The sequence below is a fragment of the Penicillium cinerascens genome (assembly GCF_028974065.1).
Source record: "Penicillium cinerascens strain IBT 15544 chromosome Unknown contig_1_segment0_segment0, whole genome shotgun sequence".
In the NCBI taxonomy this organism is placed as follows: Eukaryota; Fungi; Ascomycota; class Eurotiomycetes; order Eurotiales; family Aspergillaceae; genus Penicillium; species Penicillium cinerascens.
This window is the reverse complement of record NW_026695287.1, coordinates 255460-278603: the sequence shown is the minus strand read 5'-3', so window position 1 is coordinate 278603 and position 23144 is coordinate 255460. Positions and strand designations below refer to the sequence as shown.

General features: G+C 44.6%; 7 protein-coding genes across 7 annotated transcripts; 3 read left to right on the top strand and 4 right to left on the bottom strand.

Annotated features, from left to right (window-relative positions):
* Positions 1-1284: 1284 nt before the first annotated feature.
* N7498_001679 (uncharacterized protein) lies at positions 1285-3355 on the bottom strand (the record flags this gene model as incomplete). The annotated part of the gene is made up of 3 exons (XM_058448741.1): positions 1285-2406; positions 2461-2768; positions 2878-3355. The coding sequence occupies 3 exons, from the start codon at positions 3353-3355 to the stop codon at positions 1285-1287; spliced, it is 1908 nt and encodes a 635-aa protein (XP_058311085.1).
* Positions 3356-6139: 2784 nt separating this feature from the next.
* N7498_001678 (uncharacterized protein) lies at positions 6140-6682 on the top strand (the record flags this gene model as incomplete). The annotated part of the gene is made up of 1 exon (XM_058448740.1): positions 6140-6682. One exon carries the CDS (start codon positions 6140-6142, stop codon positions 6680-6682), a length of 543 nt encoding a protein of 180 aa, XP_058311084.1.
* A 3280-nt stretch (positions 6683-9962) lies between these two features.
* On the top strand, positions 9963-10256 carry N7498_001677 (uncharacterized protein; the record flags this gene model as incomplete). Its single annotated transcript, XM_058448739.1, has 1 exon — positions 9963-10256. The coding sequence occupies one exon, from the start codon at positions 9963-9965 to the stop codon at positions 10254-10256; it is 294 nt and encodes a 97-aa protein (XP_058311083.1).
* Positions 10257-10906: 650 nt separating this feature from the next.
* N7498_001676 (uncharacterized protein) lies at positions 10907-11807 on the bottom strand (the record flags this gene model as incomplete). The annotated part of the gene is made up of 2 exons (XM_058448738.1): positions 10907-11210; positions 11242-11807. Coding segments are annotated over 2 exons (870 nt in total), but the record flags the coding sequence as incomplete, so codon positions are not given.
* A 593-nt stretch (positions 11808-12400) lies between these two features.
* N7498_001675 (glycoside hydrolase family 18 protein) lies at positions 12401-13965 on the bottom strand (the record flags this gene model as incomplete). The annotated part of the gene is made up of 6 exons (XM_058448737.1): positions 12401-12502; positions 12557-13092; positions 13142-13211; positions 13263-13322; positions 13377-13751; positions 13807-13965. The coding sequence occupies 6 exons, from the start codon at positions 13963-13965 to the stop codon at positions 12401-12403; spliced, it is 1302 nt and encodes a 433-aa protein (XP_058311081.1).
* Positions 13966-15433: 1468 nt separating this feature from the next.
* On the bottom strand, positions 15434-16192 carry N7498_001674 (Allergen; the record flags this gene model as incomplete). The annotated part of the gene is made up of 1 exon (XM_058448736.1): positions 15434-16192. The coding sequence occupies one exon, from the start codon at positions 16190-16192 to the stop codon at positions 15434-15436; it is 759 nt and encodes a 252-aa protein (XP_058311080.1).
* Positions 16193-18993: 2801 nt separating this feature from the next.
* Positions 18994-19296, top strand: N7498_001673 (uncharacterized protein; the record flags this gene model as incomplete). Its single annotated transcript, XM_058448735.1, has 2 exons — positions 18994-19188; positions 19252-19296. 2 exons carry the CDS (start codon positions 18994-18996, stop codon positions 19294-19296), a joined length of 240 nt encoding a protein of 79 aa, XP_058311079.1.
* Between the last annotated feature and the right edge of the window lie 3848 nt (positions 19297-23144).

Here is a 23144-nt window from a genome sequence, read left to right as displayed (position 1 = left end):
AGCTAAAGTTTTACGCTTTCCAGATGATAATTTGTGCGTCCGCAGCAACCAAAAGAGCGTGACGCACGTTATGCTGGACTATATTTGCCCAAGAGAGCTTCTAAGGCCTTGGAAGAAAAGAGAAGAGGCATCTTATGGCTGCCAGCTAGTTTAAGAGGCTCTCATGAATGAGAAAGAGCTAAGTCAGACATCGCTTCAGCGAGGGGGTCCGGATAAATGGATTCATCCGTTTACGTGTACTGCACTGTAACCCCCTCTCCTCATCAATCTTACTTGATGACAATGCGCGCAAATGGTGAGATTTCTGGCCTAAAGCATGTGTTGATTAGTTGGCGAGGAAAACATCTACCATCAGGTTTTGGTTGAATTACAAACAACAGCCAGGAGGTAAATAGTAATCACTTTTGCAGTCCATCGGATTACTTTCGGTTTAGTCCATTTCGTTTTGCCGAAATAACAAATTTCATATAGAGTCGAGTTGGGGGGACGCGGAATCATTTAGAGCTTAAAACAACTGCTTAAAGACAGAACTGACATCTTTCTACAATAATAAGCAATTTTTTCAATCCCATATTAATTTTCGTCTCGTCCCTTAATAAACATTCAAGCAGAAAGTTCGAAATCCAAATGACGAGAGATGTGTCAAGATGCCTTCTATACAGTCAAGTGATCATAGAGGCCAATGAATTGGTGGAGCTTTGTCGGTATTTGAAACACGCCTATGGCTCGCAAAGCATCCGTTGGCATAAATTAGCAGCCAAACACCACAATCTTACCATCACAAATATACGGCTATGCCAGGAACAGCAAGACCGGAGGCGCCAATTTGCGAACGAAGATTTATTGGTAGCATTCTATCAACAAGCAATCCACAGTCTTCGGGAGAGGTTAATTAACGTCTTACGGACATGCGAGACTCGTACCTAATGGTCGTTATGATAAAATTGATGTATGCATAGAAATAAGCGGCAACTTTGTCATCTTGTAATTACATTATAACACGACAGAAGCGTATTTCATAAGTTTGTGTCAAACGGTTCATGAAACCTCTTTAATGTCTCCAACGAGAGCTCTATAATTATAACCCTTGAAATGCACCGGCGGATATTAATGCTAATAGTACCCATGACCTGACTTTTTTTTCTGTAAGTAGGCTTGAGAGGAGTTAATCTTACACTTTCATTCACTTTATCGGATTATAGGGAAGTGAGGCTTGATAGGAGCCTCATAAGTAGAGCTAGACCTATATTACACAATATTTAGTATGGACGGTACGATCCACTGTTAAGTACTTTGAGCAACTGGCTGCGAATAAGAAGTCAAGTGAGGGTAGTGAAAAGGCTGGGAATGCTCTGCGATAGAAAATGACCCATAATCTCCCGTGAATGATGGTGAGAGCGGAACCATATTCTGCCAGGAACTTGGCGATCGCATGGGCTCGAGCTCGTTACTATCAACGGCGAGGTTGTTTTCTTCGGAAAACTCCATTGAAAGATTAAACTCCGGGCTTTCGGCGATTCCAGAGTTGAGATAAGAAAAAAATGCTCGAAATACCGAACGACGCACAAAGCCTGCGCTGACTCGCCGACTGTCCCAAACTCTCAAAGACTCTCTGGAAAGAGCAAACCTGTCAGCTTGTACCGAGTCTGTAAAAGGTTTCCCAGACCGCCTCTCAGTCTCGACCTCGTCTTCGTCCCCAGGCGGAAAGTCACAAGGCAGTAGTCGTGGCAGGTCTCTAGCCTCGCTCACAAGATCTATTTCACTTCCAGGAACTTCGAACGCGTAATTTCTAGCTAGCATAAGAAAATGACGCAAAAGTAGCAAAGATGGTACACCGTTTATTTCTTCACTGACACTCATGGAGAATGCACGTTCTTTGTCTTTACTTTTTCGCGGGACGCGACGATGGTGGTCCTTTTTAGGGGTTAGCTCAAATGCGTATTGGAGACTGAAACGCCAAAGATCGTGGAGTTGCTCGTTTTGGACCGTTTGCTCCCAGTAGGATCTAGATATTAAGCCAGCGACAAAGCCATTGTTCTGGCTTCTCAAAACCTTGTCAATGGTACTCTTCCCTTTGGGTGGCGCTAAACAAAGCTGTCGCATGACACATTGCCCGACATCCAGATATAAAATGTCCTGAAAGAAGGTCTCTAATGTCGGAATTGGGTATTCAATCTCTATTAGTCTTTCCCAGATCAGGTCCCGCTGATGGTCGTCGAGAAAAGGGAACAAAGTCTTGCTTTCCTTTTTCATTTCAAGGTCACTTAGATCAGACGAGGAGATTCGCGGCACTTTGGACTTCAGCATTTTGACCGAAGCGGCATCAATAAGAGAAATTAGGTTATCGTCGTGATCTACCAGCCTATTAAATGTGCTTCGAATGTGTTCTAAATAGCAGACAATCGGCTGGAAATATACTGTGAGCCTTCATCCCCTCACTGAGAAAACATAGAAGCATACCTCATCGCACTTCATTGCTTTCAATTTGTGCAGCACACCAATACTCATACCGGCCCAGATCCCGGTGATCGGGAGGAGAGCATCAAAGGCTGATCGAAGGTTCTCGGGGAGGGTGCGCAGATAGTCACCCTTTCGACTTCCGGGCTCAGACTCTAAAAGTGCCCACCAGTATTGCTCCGCAGTCTGGTTGCGAATACCTGCCAAGCATCCTTGATAATAGCGAATGTTCCGGTAGATTCTCCCGTCTGAGGGACGCTGGTCGTTGGGGTAACTTTCCTGCAGATTACGTAGCAACTCGTTGCGAAGGGCTATGTCATTGTCTTGAAAATGGACCGATGATTGCCATGTCAGCATGTTTGTTGAATCACTCTAAGACAGAATTTTTGATATCATCAAATTGATTTTTGATTGACTCACTTGCTTCAATGACATATACATCTGCTACCCACCAAGGATCCTCTATCTCGAGCTCCTTGAACCTGTTTCGAGCTGCAGCAATAACACTCTCATGGTCAAGGGCAAACAAAGAGTAATTCAGGCTAGTTTCTAGTTGACTCATGCGCAGGCCAGTGACTAGCGTTGGCTCTTGAGGTATGACATTTGAGCCCCAGTCTCCTGCATCCACCACGACCGGGACATGGAACTGCCTGCTCAAACGTAAGCAGCCCTGTATTTTGAGGATATTAGTTAACCGAGAGATGTTATCTTCGTCATATATCAAACGATTCCCATTTTGCCCGAAGTCTAAGTCGCAAAGGTGAACGATAAAATGCCCTTTGAAGCAAGAATCACGATAATCAAGAGATTTGCGCTCTTCTAATTCGACATCAGCTTGCTCTGGCGTATTTATTCGTTTTGATTGACGTCGTCGCGTTCTTGTTGATCTCCGCGACATGTCTCGCACTCTTTCAACCTTAACGTTAAAAAAATACAAAGAATGACATAAAGACAAGTTAGAAAGGTGTCACGTTTCGCGGCTGTCAATTTATAATAAGCTCGGAGAACGCCTTCAACAATACTGTTCTGGATATACCTCAATTTGTGAGCATATTTCAAGCTCTTAGAAAGATACCGCAATAGAATTACTGGCTCATTTAAGAACAGGAAAGCATCAATTTTCATGTTTAATCTTTCGCGGCTAGTCGCCCTCCAAAATGTCGCCCTAGAGATGGGTGTAGTACCATATTGTCCTCGGTGGTTTTTCAGGTTACAGTATCATAATGGTTTTCTATGGTTCTCTTGTATTTGAGCTTTTGACTGGTTTCACCAGATTAAAAAAGCCTTTAAAACCTTCCATCTACTCTGAAGCCACGAGAGTATTGGGACAGTACGTCGCGAAACTGGTGCACCCACCTACACTTTTCAATTGTCTCTCAAACCCCTAGATACTAAGCAGTTCTAGTACGCATTAGGAGTTTTCCGGCCTGCTCTTGGAGGAGGAAGAGGGTTGTATTATCTCTTACTTTAAGAGCCAGGCACTATGGTGGAGTGTATGCGCTTGTATCTTCAAGATATTTTCCAAGCGAAAGCAATGTTCGAAATCAGTTTTACAGTACCTCCGCACTCTTATAACTTGATTCCCGGAAAACGAATCCGAGAATGATTGGTTCTGATTGGACGTCTTTCAATATACAGGTTTCCGAGACCACTTCTCGAAATTGGCTTGACCAATACACAAACGATAACTCTTTTCTAGCCCCACCGCCCAGGCCTTAGCGCAGATCCGTCATTGAGGGGATTGCATTAAATTGAGGGACACCGTAAAATGCACACTATATGGTACAATACCTTGCTACGTAATTTTGCATGATGAGGACAAGAATTCAGTGGAATTGGTTGGAAACCTATAGTGGATCTCTGCAAATCATGTGCGGAGGGCCTACTGACGCCTTGTAACTTGATGATCTGCTGGGTGATTTCGATTCCCCCTCTCATCCTGTGCGGGAATGGCACTGCCGGTCTTCACTTCTGAGGTTTCTCTTGGGCTTAGAGAACCTCATCACGAAAGATACCATATCAGGCTAAGCTGAGAGTAGACAGTACTAAAGGCTATTTCCGGCACGCAGGCCTTTCACCGCAAAGGTGGCTTATGGAATCGCAATCCCAACGGTATCTGCCCCCTAACATACTACCCATGGTCTCGGATATTAAATAATTAGATGGTTGATATTCTTTGTGACGATACAGTGCTATTGCAAGCTAGGCTAGCACTCTCTTGGTTCAACCAGTTCGTTTGTATACATAAGATATTCCGAGACTTTCCTTGACCTCATCGTTTATCCACAATCCAGTCTTGGATGCATAGTTTTCTGGCAACTTCATTCCTTTGATAGCTAGCTCATCCTCCCAAAACCATGCTATCGAATAGCTTACCTCGAGCTGAGTTGGGGTTTGTAGCGGTATCCGCATGTTCCCTATATCAATAGAGTATCTCCGAAGTTCATACTCCAATACTGTCTCGAAACCAGTGACAATTGCCTGATGCATCTTTTTGGCAGACCCATCCACCATTTGGTCCAGTTGAGCATGAATATGCCGCAATAATGATCGTTCGTGGCCGTCTGCGTTCTGTTCAGCATTTCGCACGATCAATTCAACAATTTCTGTATCCAACCCGGAATTTAAAATATTCCTTGACAATACATTTACCGTGCTTGGTGAAGGACCAAGCGGTCTGAGGGTGGCCACAATCTCTAAACATAGTTGCCTGACATGATTATGGTTCTTCAAAAAACCCTCAAGATAATCAATGTCGATAGCTTGCTTTGATGATATGCTATCTTTCTTGCGGGCGGTCGACTCCAGTTGGTGTCTGCGCTCGAAGCTTTTGCTTTGTCCAAATAGATAGCCACGAATAATCTGTCCAGAATTGCGTCTGATCACACGGGCAAAATGTGTATGCTCACTATTTGTGCTGGTCCGAATGTGCTGTTGCCCAAATTACACATATAAGTGCAGGTAAAAAGCAGCCGAATATTGGATTTCAATTGTTATGCCTTCCTTGCCGCCATTCGGGGGGTTCTCAATTCAGCACATTCAATTCAGCACATTCAATTCAGCACATTCAATTCAGCACTCTCAGTTCAGTACTGAAAACTATGAGCGCAACAGTCATATTTGTCAAGGTGTATGGTTAGCGGCATGCACATTAATAGTAGCTTGGCTTGCTAGGAGATCAAACGAATAGCAACTTTGGAGCAACACGCTGAATACCCAGCGATTGGTTTAAACATAAGTCGTTATTGCCTCCTGAAATTGTTGTTGAATTAGAATTACGAGAGCCAAAGTTTGGTCACTTTGAAAGTCAGTCAACTTTACGAGGCTAATCCGCTATTTGGGACGCAATTCACCTTGAGTTCATTGCGAGGAATACTAGCGAAAGGCTTCCCCGTATCAAGCAAAAGGTAGATAGATGCTTCTATTTAATGATCGGTGCGTCTGTTATTATCTCTAGTTCAATTCGCTCCTCGATCTGAAAACATTATTTGTTTATCAATGAGCTGAAACCATGAAAACAAAATAAAATCCTCATACATCAACAACAAAGCCTCCAGATAGTGGAACAGACTATACGCTCAGCTATCTGAGGTGGTCAAGTTCAAACGACACTTGTAGCATCCAGTTCTTAAAGCGACTAAATCCCGCTTGCTTTAATCCTTTGATAGCCGGCTATTTCAAAATGAGCGATGACCGTATAATCAGCGATGACAGTTCCAGCATCTATAGCCGATCGGCCGACTCTCCCAAACTGTTCCTGACGTCACATGCTGCAATCGCTCTCTCTGCGAAACATGATTTGCCGGAAATCAACTCTCTTGATCATCAGATTGCCATGGCTCATGGCTCAACAATGGCTTTAGAGACTACTACAATTCGGTTGCAAAATTCGAAGTCTGGACATAGACGATCACTCCCCGAATCACGCTACGAAAAGCTCCGTCAATGGGAGGAGCAGAAGTGTGAAAACGAATTTTTTCAATCATGCCTTGAAAACTTCCATGAATTTTCAAAGTCAGTGATTGGTGTGATTCAGAATCTTACGCCACAATTCTATGATGAGCCCGAGGAAGTACCCGTCAGTAACTTACATGTTCTACTGGCGGTTCACCTCCTTCGTGAACAGCTTGAAAAGTCTAGAGTCCAGGAGGCCAAAGCAGAGCAAAAGTGGAAGTCTCAATGGAATCTTTCTCGAATATGGAATCCTACTTCTCGTTGGATTTGATGCATTAGTTACAGTACATACACACACGCACACAAACATAGAGTTTATTAGCGCCCGATGGCTAATCCAAAAGGGCAACTATCATTAATCTGTCAATACATGTCTTAATATATACAGTACCATGTCTCCTTAAAGCCCATACGTAAAAACTTGCAATATATGTCATTTCCAGCAAGCAGTATTTCAGCGGACCCTCGTGGGTTAGTAACTTTGTTAGTAAGCTTTCTTGAAGGCGCTTCTCCAAGTGTTCAACATCCTATTTTCGGCAGTTGAATCGCGTCTACCATTTCTAACACGAGGTGATTGGTGACTTAGATCGGGAAGAGGGAGTGATTTGTGTTCGTCAACATGGTTAAATGGCCTTGAGCCGTCCCGTGGCGATAGCAAAACGTATTGCAGCCCGTATCTCTTCTAAGTTCGGCGTCCAGTTTTGATCATCGGAAGGAGATTTTTCTTCCAGAAAGGAGGATATGTTTTCTGTGTGGGTGTTGGTACATTGTAGCAGTTCCGTCCGGTGCGCGGTCTTTCTTGCCTGTCCACATGCACATTGATCTGTGTCTGCCACGTTGATCCGACACAGACATCCATTTAGTCTTGCCATTCCAGTCCGGAGTTGAGCCAACACGCTTGCTTCTTTCCACAATAAGCGGTCATACAGCTGCCGGGTGTGTTTTCCTGGAAGTGCTGCGTCCACTCGTTTAGTGTGTTTCCCGACATTATCTGGCAAGCCTTTGCCTGTGGCTGCGTGTGACTGCGCGATATTCAGGGTTGTTGGATTTATTCTAGGAGGTCGTCCTTGTAGAAGAGGGTCCCCTTGGGTCGCGGTCCTGGCCTGCTCTTTAGCCAGGCCCACCAATTCGTTCTCTTCACTGGCAGGAACCCAACGGAAGTTGATCCGGTTTCCATTTTTCCGTAGCCTTCTTATTTAGCTGTAAATTCGGCAGGCGTGGCCCTGACCTGACTGCTGATGGTAAATACACGTACTTTCATTGGAACAAATGATAATGCTTCTTAGCTCTGGTTATAAGAGCGCCTACAGTCATTGCACCAATCAACTAGTTCGATGCGATATTCACTGAAATAGCCACTGCTACTTGATCACTCCCATTAATTTTTGATGGTTTCATGTAATCGCAAGTATTGGTTGTCGTTATCCATAAACGAAGCCTTACAGCTTTGCTGAGCGAGCTATTCATGCTTTTAATTTGGCTTCCTTTAAGCTGCGCCGCAGCGTCTCGGGTCCGCAGGGAGGCTCAAAAGAATTTGAGAGGTAATCCAGACAGCGTGTCGCGGGCTAGGACGCTGGAGGCTGGGCTAGACTTCGCTGAGATGTCACAACGGTTTTGCAGTCGTGCGCCATGAGGGTCTAACCCCACGAACGGCAATTGGGCCACGGCCAGCTTTGACGAGGCTCTTAATCAGTTTTCAGAAAGCGGAACAACCTATGTGTACATAAATGAATATATCATTGCTATAACCCGCATACCGCTTCGGAAGAAGTCGGGGTGAATGAACGCTACTACTATTACTACTACTACTACTACTACTACTACTACTACTACTACTAGACCTGACACTCACTCTCAATTTGGACCCGTCAAGGCGCCAAGGAGGGTCCAAATTTTGACCTTGAACTCTCTTAGGTAATTATTTGAGGCTTAAATAGGCCTTAATAGGTAATTTTCTGCTCTTTAAATGGTGTCTTATACACGCTTATGCAAAAACGGACCCTCATTAAGGGACCCGTAGCGGGTGGAGGGTCCGGACCTTGGACCCTCCAGCCAGGTTTGACTACGACTATATGTTGGTATCTGTGATGCTAGCTTTCTCACGAAGCGATTAGAGAGTTTCGCTCAAAGATTCTAACTCCTTGCTGACACGAAAGGGGCTTTTCGGAACGCCTTCCATAGTGCTGCGGAGCTTGATGCTTCCTTGTGAAGCGAAATTGATTGATCGCATTACGCTAATTATGGAGTCTTCGGGAGTTTCACCATGAAAACCGAGGCGATGATTATCTTGAGGTAGCAAGGTAAGGTAATAAAATGGAATTATCTTATTGAGTCAGCCGGGCCTTTAAACCACAAATACGATGAAGTTCAGCCCCCACTTAAAAACCGGCGGCAAGCCAGCGAATTGTGGTATTTTATTTCTGACCATCGTGAAAGTGCTATTGTTCCACTGGTGAATTATTTCTTTGAAACAAACTGAACACTGCGGTAAATTATCACGGTGGCAAATCCCAGCTCATTATTGGTTCAGAGATGCTCACTCCATCACTTCGCATTCATGCAAGGTCGCTCACCAGAACGCACCGAGCATGACAGCCAGTTGATTAGCACTTTGGTCATCACACTGCACGGAGGCTTCGGGACATGCGCTGACTGGTTTCAGGAGAATTATCGACTCCATCGCTTAGTACCTTAGGAGCGGGGAAGGAGCGGTGTAAAAGTTCCAACGTAAAATCGATTTTTATTGGTGACCTCACGCAGTCAAGGAGAGCAAGAAGAGTTTAGTTTGGCCGCAACGGGTCACCTGTCGCTGCGGTCATAGACCGTAGCGTCAGATAGGCCCCGTCCGCGCTCCCTTGTAGGGGGGCAATGTGTCTGTATTGTAGTGGATTCTATATACAGAGGGAAGGTGGGAGGGACAAAATTGACATTTGACTGCGTGAGAGATGACGAGCTACCCGCAGAGGCCAGCAACTGACTCTCGTGAGGCAGTTGTAGGAGGAAGAGGCCCTCAGAAATGTCGGTGTAGATATCACGTGAGGCTAACTACAGACATGGTGAGGCTACAGGCATTGTGAGGCAACCCCAATAAAACCACTCCCTTTATCTACCTTCGAATTTTTCGCAAAGGTCTAGCTTCAGGAAACATTATTGGCGCTGTGAAATAATATTACATTTAGAGACCACTCAGTCTTCAACGCTCTTCTGGAACTCAGAATTTTTAAAATGAACGAGACCCAAGAGCTTCACCTTGTCCTCATCTTTACTAAGTTTATTGAAGTTCACCTTGAAGGCTAAAATATCTAGAGTAGTATTCGTGCCTTGTCCGTAGGCTAAAACATTGCGGGCTCCTTTATTTGAGCCCTCTGTCAAGCACTCTAGAAAGCCAAAAAAACAGCCAGCCTAGACAACCAAATAATATTTCATGCTACGATTTGGATGCAAATTCAAAACTGATGCCGGTGTGGCCAAACTCTACTTCATTATAAGCCATGAAAAGCCGTAGAAATACCAAAATTCTACCTCATTCTTATACTCTCGACTGCAACACAATGGAGGATATTGCCGAGATAGTTCGGGAAATCGGCCGACAGCAGGTTGAGAATACTTACTACCGTGCTTGTTACGACTCTCTTAAACGGCTGCAGGATCTAGTGGGTCAGGCTTCCGAAGACTTGTTTCAGGTTTATCAGTATAATAAAAACGTTTCTTCTTGCGACTTTCAATCCGCTCACCTGGTGGCCGAAGAACTACGAAACGCAATTCAGGCTCTGAGTGTCCAAGAAGAAAAAGCCCAACTGGCTCTGAAGGAGCTGTATACTTTCAGACATGGTATTCAAAAGTAATCGGTTCATGCGAATCGGCGTCTTGTTGCAATATCAAACAAGGATCCAATGATATCTATAGAATGTCTCAATTCTTTCAACAGTTTGTTGGAAAGTCCAGGTTACACTTTTGGAGCATTGCCCTGAACCTATATCACTCTTTTGTCAAGTCTAACTCAAGTTCTGCCGTTTCACTTCACGATGGAATTCCTGGCTCAAGATGTTTGAAAGAAAAGCTTGACGAAGATTTGCCGAATCAGCAACTGTATTTAATTCGTGACCTAGCTTCTAATTTGGCTCTATCCCTTCGGAGAATTCCCAGAGTCTGACATCACCTCTTGCAAATCAGACAAAGAACGCTGAGTTTACTAACAGCTTATTTACAGCATGGAGGGATGGATGGATGGATTTCAATTACACTGACCCCTCGCAATGAAAAGCGATATGCAGGCTACAACTGCTTTCTAAATACATTCTGAGTGATCCCCGAGATTGTTCCAAGCTTCCTGACGGTGAACTTTGAGCCTCACCTGGAAAAGCCTGTCGTGGCCTCCTTGCCTTTTGCGCTATTAGGCTGCCCTCCTGGCGCGGCTAGGATGAGTTCCCGTATGAGGCGGCCAATAGTTGTCCGCAGCTGGCTGCATCTCCAGCAGAAATCGAGTGAATGCTGGTCATGCTGAGTTCACGAACCTAGACAACGATTGGGCGACGGATGTGGTCTTTTGGCGTTTCGTTTTTCTTTTCTCAAGCTCAAATGGCGACGGTTTGTTGTGAAAACGGCGGCGAAGTTCTTCGATTGTAACTGGGGGATTAAGAGGTGTGAGTTGAGGTCTAGTCGTCGGTGGCGGTAAAGATGTGGTGGGTTGCTGGAGAACAGAGGCGTAGGTTTGTTTTGACACGTGGGAGATGTGATCTTCGGGGTGGGTTGGATAGGTTATGGAGGAACGGTGGCTGGTCGCGGTGCTAGCAGCAGTACTGATTCGATCCTGGCGGGTGGTAACTCGACAGAAGTCTGAGGTCGTGTTCCGCTTGGTTCACGATTGTAGGGTTGGGTCGAGAGCTAGATTCGGCAGCGGAGATCTGGCCAGATGGGTTTGCGGAAAAGGGTGTGTGGGAGTGAAGAAGTGGAGACGGTATAAACAGTTTAAGGTCATGGCAATAACTTGCCATAAGCAGTCTTCTTTGTGTATTTTGGGTTTTCCTGGATGGCATCAGCGGGACCACGGCCTCACAGGTGAAGCAGCAAGCGGTGTCGCTCACTCCGGCGCGGACTTGGTGGTAGAGCCCATTTTGAGCAAGCTGGTGGGGCGTGATACCAGTGAGGAGCTGACGTTGGAATGAGATAGCTCTGGCTGCGATGGTTGAGTAGGTGGTTGAGATGCGGAAGAGAGGTTTCACGTTGCGGTGTGGGGCGGTTCGTTTGGATGGTAAGGTCGGGGCTGTCGGGTTTGAGGTTGCGAGTGGACTGGGGACAGTTTGGAACGTGTTCTGGTTTGAGTCAGGGCCACGTGGTTGGGGCTCCGTCCTTCGGCGGCATACAGTCGATCCTTTTGCCTTCTGGTACAGTTTGGTTCTACAGTCGGATCATTCGTGTCATACAGCATGGATCGAAATCTTGGCAACGATATTCGTCATGTGTTCTATTAAGTCTTTGTCATGCTTAAGCATTGAACCCCAGCGCCTCCCTTTCCTTAGCCAGCTTAAGGAGACATTGCCTTCCTACCAGAAAGCGAAGGCGAGCTCTATCTAACGGAATGGTCCAAGACTGTGGAAATAGATGACCCGCTCTAGCTAGATTATCTCATTCTGTCCCTCTTGACAGCGGGAGGTCACTTAAAAAATTTCCAGCATTTACTGTAACTAGCCATGCCTAGAAAGTTTGATGAAATCAATGAGTGCTAAGGTTATGCGAGACTTGAACGCAATAGTAGAGGTTAAGAAAATAATTAAGGCTGCCCGGAACGTGCAGAGGGCATAACAATGGATTGCTTCACAGAGTTTTGGATTTCTATTGTAGAGCCGGACTACTTTGATAGCATTTTGCCATCTTCGCAATGTTTTTGCTGCTTTTTCGATCCTGATTCATAACAGTGAGAGTCCCACTACGACATCAAATAAATCAAAGCTTGTAGAAAAAAAGACAGGGGTTATGAAATGCCACTATGCTATTTAGACCCATTCTTAATGTTAAGGTACTCAGAAGCGTTATAATTGAGCTGGTTCTGGCTTTTTTCCAAGGCGCCAATGCCTCCAAACGATGTAATGACCTACATTCACCTAGTTAGCATCAGCAGGGTTTGGTGAGCTTATTTCACACATACGGTACTGATCAAACTGTCAGGGCCTGTTTTGTCGCTGCTGCTCTCCCACCACATTCCCCCTCCGAGACCTTTTTTCATGATATACTGTGCCTTTTTCTGAGCTACTTGGGGTGTATCGAAGCTGACCATCATGCGCTGGGTATGGTCATAACTGTAGCTAGAGACTGTTTGCTCCATGAATTTGACGTCGGAACCTTTCAGAGGCAAGGCTTTGTAATCCCAAACGCCATTTTCCCAGCTACCACTTCCCACCCCATTGTAACTTTTGCCTGGTCCGTCAGTGTCCAAAAAAGACCTGCCGTATAGTGGCATCCCCAGTACGAGCTTTTTGGCATCTACACCATTGGTTGTGTAAAATTCGATGGCTTCCTCCGTATTGAACGGGGTACTGAGACCATTATCAATGGATGGGTAAATGTTGGCATCATGTCCGGAGGCATTATCCCAGCTTCCAGAGTAATCGTAGGCCATCAAATTCCAGAAATCAGTGTACTGGTCCATTTCCGTGACATGGAGCTTCTGGTATTTACTCGGACCTGAAATCTCGGTCAATATTATGAAATGACGATATACAACTGGACTGACCGGCTGGGCATGCGACTGTTATCAAAAAATGGTAACCGTCTGCATGGGCCGTACTGTAATTATCAAGGGCCTAAGGCGAGTGAGTCAAAAGGGATCATTCATTGGATCAGACAAAGCCTACCGTGCGCAGTGCTTTGAGCAAAGCTACCATATTTTCTGCTTGAGTGTTGTTGGCAGGATACTGTGGCCATTTTAGCCAAAATCCCACTCATTCCCAAATCTTCAATGAGCCTACTTCCCAATCAATATCGAGACCATCAAAGCCCAGGTTCCTGACAAGATTCACGGCGGACGAAACGAAAGCTTCTCTGCCAGCATCGGTACCGAGTGAGGCTGCAAGATTCTTAGAATATGACCACCCGCCGATAGAAAGCAGCACTTTTAAATTGCGATTTCTCTGCTTGAGTAAGAACAACTGCTTTATACATCCATAAGCGTTGTTTCCGTTCTCATTCCAAGAATCGCTAGGGTAGCGCTTTTCAAGATCAGCCCAGGAGTCTGACAAATATACTTCTCCTGTCTCCGCATGCACGTTAGCAAATGCATACAGAACATGTGTGAGTTGCTCGACTGGAAGGTCTTGAGGGTTAAATTTTCGGCTGTAAATAGCCTGTCAATTGAATTTCTGTCAGATATATAGCCAAGTAGATGGGATAAGATCTGACCCAATTAACGAAATATGCTACCGAGCGATATCCGGTCGTATAGTCTCGACTGGTGGCGAAAACAGCACCATTCTCTGAAGAAATCTTGGCCAAATTGGAAGCAAGAGTTACACTTCTTAGCCAAAAAAACACAAGGAAAAGAGAAAAATCCCGGCGCATAATGTGCGATAATTGAATCTTGAATGCAAGCAAAGATAAAGCAGAAAGGAGTGGAAGGACTATCTTTATTATTGATTTTCGAAAAATTACATATATATGTTGTACGGCTTCATGCCATCTGCCTCAGTGTTGTGTCCCTACATGACCAGTGAATATTTGCGGGTTTCATTCGAACTTAAGCGGAATTCACTCTTGCTATAGAAATACAAACTTATCTGCACATATTTGAGGTCTTCCGAAGGGCGGGAATAGTATTCCATATTGAAAAAGCTGTCTGTTCGCGAAAACGTTTGAGCGCATTTACTCTCTTTTTCCTTCCATGTCTTGCCATACTTAGCCCAGTGCTTGTTGGAGACTGAGATCCAAGTCAAGACGAAGGTACCCTGAAGGCGGCGAAATCATGTGCAGGATCTCAGCTTTGTGGGGGTTCTTTGGAGCGGTCAACAGGTGTGTATGAGCTATAAAATGACCATGAAAGAACTATTAAACAATTTTAAGTTGAGACATGGCTGAAAGATAACCCCCCTCAATAAAGCTCATAGATTTTCAAGAGCATTGTTTCCCCTGTTCTCTCATGATCTGTAGAGATGAGGATCAGAACGCCCTTTTCCAGTTAAGCCGTTTCGGGTTGGTTCTCAACCCATTTTGGTGGGGAAGTCCCCTACAGCAAGAATTGGGTATTCTCTTCCAGTCTTCTTTGGTTCAACCGCTGGAAAGAGGTTTTAGAACTTCGTCCTCTTTTTGTAGAAATAATCTCGTGGAATGACTACGGAGAATCACATTACGTTGGACCCCTTTCATCTGATCACACTGATGACGGTGCCTCCAAGCGGGTGGTGGACATGTAGATATTGCTCGAGACAAGATCCTACGTACAGATTGCTAATCAGAGCAATAGGCCCCATACAGGCTGGCTCGAGATGTTGAAGCCTTTCATCGCGGCATAAAAAGCCGGTGCCAACACCGTGCTGGACTTTGTCACAGAAGAGAAGCCGGTTTACTGGTATCGTACGACAGAAAAAGGCATAACCTGGGATGCCACCGACACTGCGGTGGGAAATGATTCTTCCAGCTTCTTTCGTGGCCGTCCACACGGGTGGGAGAGCATGACGGACGAAGAATTCATTGTTGCGCTCCTCAAATCCCCAGCTCAAGTCCTGGTCCAGTCGGGAAACAAGTCGCAGGCCATTCAGGCGCCAGCAGGTATCAGCGCACACTCAGAGGCTACCCAAACGCAATCTTAGTTTCGTATGGTAAACCGGATCAACTCGGAATGCCAATTGTATTATGCCAAGACTGATGTACTAGATATAGATCATCTCCACAGAGGTATCCCGCGATCCGACAATAACCGCTAGGTCAAAATACGTATCCACGCTCAGCCTAGTGGTAAGTGGCTCAATTTCGGCGAGGGGCTACGCGCGCGCACACATACACATATCCACTGTTGTCATCAATTTGATACACCTCAGCCTTGATAATCGAGAGTAACAACAAGTCTGACTGGTCCTGGGGCAACGTTACCACCAATACCGTCCACTTCTCTATTGTTGTAAAGATAAGCGTTGTCGGACTTTGAAGCCTTGGGGCTTATGAAAGAGCATGTTCCAATAAGGTTATCACAAATCTTCATGCCTTGAACCTCGAGCCCCGCATTCTGAGCAGCGATCGCTGAAACATCAAACCCAGACCAGCCCCAGTTAATGCTGGAGCCAAAGGCAAATTCACCCCACGTTGCAGCATAGCCGCCGTAGGAATCTGTCGGTATGTAAGGGCCTGGGGCAGCCGTCCAGCCACCTTGGGAGTCCTCAGCAAAGGCTATATATAGGGTCTGCCCCGGAGCGAGGGTAAAACTTTTGCAAGCGTGGCCGAACCATCCATCAACTAGGCCGTCAGGACCAATTTTGTTCCAAATGACTAGAGTCCATTGTCCTATTTGGGGGCCATCAAACTGCACAACGTATTGGTACTTTTTGGCATCCATGGATGACACTTCGATAATGTTACTACCGTACGGCTTGCCGACATTTCCCTTATAACTGACACCGCTTCCAGAGGATTCTGTTCTGCCACCGAATCCGGTTGTGATGTAGGACCTCTTAGGTCTAGTATTATACTCAGGAGCCACTTCCTGTAAAGAAGACAAAGAATCTTCTGATACAGTAGTTGCTGTGTGATGATGTTGATGAATCCGCACCATAGCTCGAGCACCAATGGCACATGCCATTACGAGAAATTGGCAAAACCGCATAGTCAAAAGACCATGATCTTAATGATGAAAGGATATTGGAGTTCAATTTAAGGGAAATGAAGAATATATCTCAACTGGCCACCTTCAAGAACTTTGGTGTAAAGAACCTAGTAGCTTTCTAATGCACAGAGCCCTATGCACACAAGCTTATTTTCTTCAACGCTGGAGGATATCTTCTGGTCAGGAAAATGAACGGCTTTCAATTTTATATAAGTTGGAGTGAAGTTCTCACTACCTATTTCCTCTCTCAGGAATGTAGGGCCGTGAACACCTTGTGGCAACCCAAAAGCTGAGGGCGTTCTTTTTCATGCACATGTCAACATTGCCGTAGCAACAGTTCTAATGGCCAGCCAGCTTATTTCAACGCTTGATACGTTTCCATAAGATACTAAGCCTCAAATCCTTGACAGGCCGACAGAATTTGCTTCTTCCATTACTCAAGTATCCCGAAACTTATCTTATAATGAACGGATTCCACTATTTTAGACTATATTCCCAAAAGCAAATCTACAAATCTTTCAGAAAGAAAGTTATTATCTCAATGCTATCTCACGCCCAGAAAAGCCAGGTGTTTGCTTGGATAGCATTGGCATTCTCTAGTATTGCATTTATACCTCTTGCAATAATATTCGATGGGTGCTCGTCGACATCTTCACCACCAAGTTTCTATTTTATGAAGGTGACCTCCAAGTCTCATATAATCAGACTATGGGATTTTAATGGATGCAACAGATAAACTTGACGGATTTTCCTCAGCTGAAAGCTCTTCATATCCGTCAACCAGTTGGCATCGGCGAGATAGACACTCCCAATTTTGTGGGCGGTCCCGCCAATATAGCCGAGACCGCAACCAAGATTGCAGCAAGCAGCATCTCAGAAGCATCTAGCACTGCGGATAATGGGGTAAATCAAGCTAGAGAGCATATACAGTCCTTGACTGAGGACCTGAAGTCTCACCTCCCTGCCTACTACACTGTTGGACTTCGGAGCTACTGCCAACAAAATAGGGGTTCTGTTTCGTACTCCAACTGCTCTATGGTCAGCGATTCTTTTTCATTCGACCTATTGAGCTTGTTTGGGTCATTCGCAGGTACTATTAATTCTGTGCTTTCAAGCAGGGATAAAAAGCTCCCCGAGACTTATCACAGGGCATCACAATTCGCTATTTTAGCTTACATAATCGGAACTGCGGCCACTGCTCTGGCAATTCTGTCAGGAGCTATTTGGCTTATTTTAAATTGGAGAAATATTCATCTTCCGCGGATATCTTCAACATGGCCAAAAGTGCTCACTCGCGTTTTCTCATTAGTAAGTCTACAGGAGACAGGGCCTAGGTAATATATTGACGGTGATTTAGTTTGCTTCCGTTTTCCTGCTATGTGCATCCATCACTGCTACGGCTATTTATGTGCCCGTTAAGATAGCTATACAGGATACCTTACAAGCTCTGGGAATCTATGCAAGCTTAGGCGGTCTTTTGATCGCAGCCTGGTTTGCGGTGGTCTTCTCTCTCGTGGCCACCTGCTTGTTCTACTTGAGCAATTTTGCTGGCTCTGATGCATTGTATACCACTTGAAGGCACTTTTTTCTTATTTTATTATACGGGATGGGTTTCAGCAGACAACAATTTCCTCGCTTTTGATTCCCGCATTTATGAAAATGTATATCGGTTTCCTTTTCATCGGTGTGTATTTAGACAGAAATCCCACCTAGTATACAGCATTATACGTAAATTTGAGGTCTTTAAATTATGAAGGGGTCTGTCTTTGAAAATGAATGTTAACGCCTTAGCAAAATACGAACTAGCGTGGTTCCAGGCACAAAGCGTAAGTGTCTGAGCCAATATTCTCGTCGTGGATTTGTTGATATAATACATGAGCACCACTATCGCGGCTAGGCGATCATTTTTTACATTTGATAGGATATGCCACCCTTTCAGAAAAGAGAGGGGCAGATTTAGATGTGCTCGGATGAAAACTATCCCATCTACTTCCAAATAGTATCAGCGATAGGTTATTTGGTGACCCGGCCTATGTTTTTAGTTTGTTTGTCTGTCAAAACCGTACTCGCACACTGGAAAAAAATCTGGAAAGAACGATGATTCCTTGGGTTTTATCTTGCTGGTTTATCCAGTAATTTATGGTGGTGATCGCCAATACCTTTTAAAGGTGGCAGTTTTACCGTGATACAGTAGTTTTCGAATTCAATTTTACCTCTCACACTTTACTGTAGACTTGATTCCCGGAAAATAAATTCATAAAACGCTATACCTTACATCTAATGACGTATTGTAACAATTTGTAATGATACGTCGAATCCCCTGGAGTCCCTTGGTGGATCTGGCGATCTATCAAGATCGTCTGTCCGCTCTCCGCCCCCATGTACGCTCGCTAGTCATCACAGAAGCCTGACCTTATCCTGGTATGGAAGAATGTTACTCTATGAGTCTTGTTATCCGCGGCGCATCTCATTCGTTGCTAGCGTCAAATCTAGTCGGGCTCCACCCCCAAGCTAATACTGAATGCAATGTCGTGTTTCTCATACCGCTATTTCCCCCTTACTTTGGACAAGGATTCCAAAGATTTTTCATTGGAATTATGACGGTCCCGTTTTTCCTACTAGGAAATCATGTTTCCACGTCTACCAGGGATTTTTCAATATATATAGGACGATCCCTAAATCCCTCATTCTTGCAAGGATTGAAGCTTTTATCTCCATCATCATAAATCAGCAGAGCAGAGCACCCAAGTATATCATACACCGTTCAAGATTCCGTCATGAAGCTGCCACTAGCCTTCGTTATTTCCCTAGTGCCCGCGGCTATGTGCAACACAGCGAATCCTACTAGCGGTGGTGACTGCAACAATGGTGGCAGCCAGGTCTGTTGCAGCGGTGTTCTCAATTGCCTCGTTCAGTCCGTTGGGGATGCCTGCAGCAACCAAGCATATTGTTGTCAAACAGATGCTCCCGTGGTAAGTAAACAGCGTCCAAAAAGATTTAGATGCTTAACATGACACAACCTGACTTTATCCTAGGGCACTCTGCTCAATGTTGCGTTGTTGAATTGTGTTCAGATGTGAAGAAATTTTTCTCATGAACCGCCCTTTCAAGGATATGAATTAGCTAGAAGTGCACAACTACTGAAATTGGCTAGACAGAAAGAGGAAAGGGAACTCGCCGGTCATGGTAAACCGCCTTGATGGCACGCTGTGATTAGCTTTCTACAACTCCCTGGGACAGGAAATAGTTTTGTGTAAAATACACCACTCATGGTACAAAAGACGTATTGTTAAATACATGGACTATTGTAGAAATCGATCGAGACCAAAATGCTTATAAAAACATCCATTCAGAATTTGTAGATTTAGGATTTATTTTCCGAGAATCAAGTTTACAGAGTTTTAGGTCAAACTGAATTCGAAAACTACTGTATGCGAAAATCCTTTCTTTATTCCGGAGTTTCTGTAGGGACCGTGGGACCACTCCCTGGGCCCTTCGACACCATACCGCCAATTTCTTCATCTCTCTTCACTATCGACTGTCTAGTATACAGTGAGAGACGAAAGCAGCTTCTCCTCTGGACACACTCCTATTGCGTCTCGGCTCCCACCTGAAACTACGCTATTTATATCAAGACAAGTCCGTAATCTAATTTTCAGAATGTCCTTCTCAATACCTGGTCGATTTAATTACATTTTGTATAGCCTTTTTGTATATCATACACAAACTCTATCCTGCACCTCTACATTCTTTTCCCCTAGCACCATCTTTCCGCAACATCATTATCAAGAATTGCTAGAGAATTACGTCTGCTATGGCACCGATACTACCCCATTCAAAGCTACAGTTCATTGAGTATATCATACAATGCCAATCGCTAACCAAATCGCAAATGGCTGATGCAGCTGAATGCAGCGAACGAATGATCAAGACATCCGCGGGACCTTGAGGCTGTTCGCAAATGTCCATGTCCCTTCAAATCGTAGGGATGGGATACAAGCCATAATAGCACCGATACAGTACCAGAAGCTCTCTGCGATGATTTGCTCGATAAGCACGATTTACTTCTTGCTAAAACGACTGTATTTGTCTGGGACAGACTTCGGATGCTATCGGCAACATCAAGTATTGGAAGGGCTCTCGTATACAAAGCCTGGTCTAAAGAATCACAAGATAGAATGAAGCCGCGCTAGTGAACATGGTAAATATATAAAATTTTAAACCAAAAGAACATAATAAACCTGATGTTCGACCATAGCCGATGCTTCCCCAAGCAGGTGTTTTAATGATGGCTTTTCCCTTTCATAACTTTCACTCTTTCAACAATATATAGCCACCGCCACCTGAGTCCAAATGTATTGTGCTTCGAAGTTGATTTACAGAGAATGCGAGACCTAGAACGCATAGGAAAATTACTTGCGTTACTATTTTGGCTCTTAGTCATCATCTCTCTTGGTATTTTATTTGGTGGATGCACATCTGCGTCCTCGACATCGCGTTTCTATTTTCTGAAGGTTAGCAAGTGCTATAAGTTTAGCGCTGGGAGACTAATCTTATTATATCTAAAGGTTAACTTGACACACTTTTCAGAGCTTGAAGTAAGTTTCACTCGTTTTCTACTCATATCTGGGATATCCTCAGCTAGCCTTGCCTATATTAAACCTACATTGTAAAGTCAAAAAAGGAGAATTTCAACCGTTCACTCATATTCCAGGGTTCCACCAACGATATAGATTACCTCGTCAGTAAGGGACTACAAAATGCAGCTAAACAAAATTTGGCTCTCCCCGCATTCTATACTGTCGGGCTCCTAGGTTATTGCCAGGGGCAAAACGTGGCATCTGTCACAGATTGTTCTCGCCCAAGCATTCAATTCACATTCGATGTATTGAAGATCCTACCAACTGTGCCCAAAGGAATTAAGGATCAACGACCAGATGGCGGAAATAAAGCCCTTGAAGGTTATCATGGTGTTACTCGCTGGTTCATCATGGCTTATATTGTCGGAGCATTTGCGACAATCCTAACTATCATGTTTGGTATCGGGTCGATGGTTTTCACCTGGAGAATCAATCTCATTCTATTTTTTTTTGCTTTTGTATTTTACATCCCAAACTGCTTAAAGCCTACGTATACTAATGAAATATAGATATCATCAATGGCCCTCATTGTCGCGTCAGCTTGCATAACCGTCATCTACTTCGTGACTTTCTTTGCCATTCAAAGCACTCTTCAGCCATTTGGGGTGCATGCAAGTCTTGGTGGACTGTTTCTGGCGGCTTGGTCTGCTGTAAGCCTCTCTATTGCGGCTATGCTCACTTGGTCAATAGTGATATGCTGTTGCTGTATTTGATACATTTTAGCTGGAAAAGCTTGCTTGATAGTTCATTGCTTTGTATGCTTTCATTCAGCTCGCGCTCGCCGCTTATATATTGGAGCAATTTTTTCTGTATTTACCATTGATCTATCAGGAAATGTGCCTTTCCTCATATTTGTCAGAAGTTTTCTTTGGGGATCCGAAGATAGTCTGAGTACTATTTCCTTCTCCTCTCTTGACCGCACTTGAGAAAGTCATCGTTTTACTCTGCTTGTCCTTATACTTTGCATTCGGTAAAGCCATTCTCGAAATCGGTTCGAACAATACACACAGAAGAACCCTTCCCTGGACCCAAGGCTTTAGCGCGGATAAATTATTCAGCAAGCCAGATTCAAAAAGTGATTGGTACGAGGTAAATGCTGTAGTACGCTCCTGTATTCTGCTACGCGCAATTACATTTATTCCTATGGCCGTTAATTGATAAATTCAACGGCCACTGTACTATATGGCGGTATTATAAAAGATGGCTTAATCCTGCGGCCCTTACCATGATGCGGCTTGCCCAATAAACTATCTGCTCTAAGGCCTTGGCGGCGGGTCCAGGAAAGAGCTTTTCTGTGTATCGGTCGAACCTGTATCTAGAATGGCTGTATAATACAGTAATCTTCGAAATCAGCTATACCGCCATACTCTTGCTATGTATGTACTTGATGGCCAGAAAATCACTCCGGATTATGCTAACCCGTTCGGCTCGCCGCCTCATACAGTAATTCCAGCAGTACTGTCATCGTAATGATTGTGAGTCATCGTTATAGTATCTTGCATTGAAAGGGCTTGCGTCCTGTAATTGCTTCAAAGATATGAATAAAACATGCACACACAAATCCCAAACTTTGCCTCCAACAATGAGTATTTCCAACTGTGCCCGAAGCTAAGGACCCAATTTTGAAGTGACTTGATTATCCCAGGGTATCTTAACTTGTATGCCAGTATGACCTATCACCTTAGCCAGTAGATTAGAAAGAAGGTGCTCGAGCAGACCATGTAAACCGAGCGTCTGGGGGCCGCCTTTAAGGCCAACCATCTTTACAGCACCGTCGACATGATGCTTCAACATGATTTCATCATGGATAAATAACTACCGACTGTCAGCGTTGCAACTTATTCGCATGAGATGCATTACCTCGTCATAGGCTAGCACTATCGCCTTTGCAACAGTCGAATCACTATAGACCGGTGTCTCCGTTGAGATTGCGTCTCTCAATGACTGCAGGCTTTTGAGCTTATATTGGAAGCCCAACCGCGTGAACAATTCTTTTTGTTGTTCTTGCTTTGGGTGATGATAGCTCGCAGATAAACTCCGACACGACGCAAGAAACAATATATCCAGCAGACTTGCTTCCGTCAGCGCATGCGGTATCCATACACTTGTCATGCGTTGAGAGAAGTCAATTGCGAGCTCGGTGCAGCGCATTAGGGGGATTATGGCTGTTACATCTTTGGGGATTGTTATCTTTGCAGCAAAGCTGGTGTTTCGGTCAAACATACAGTGATCAAATAGCATTTGCTCCAATGGCTTCAAGGGTCTTGCGAAGCTATTAAATGGGTCCT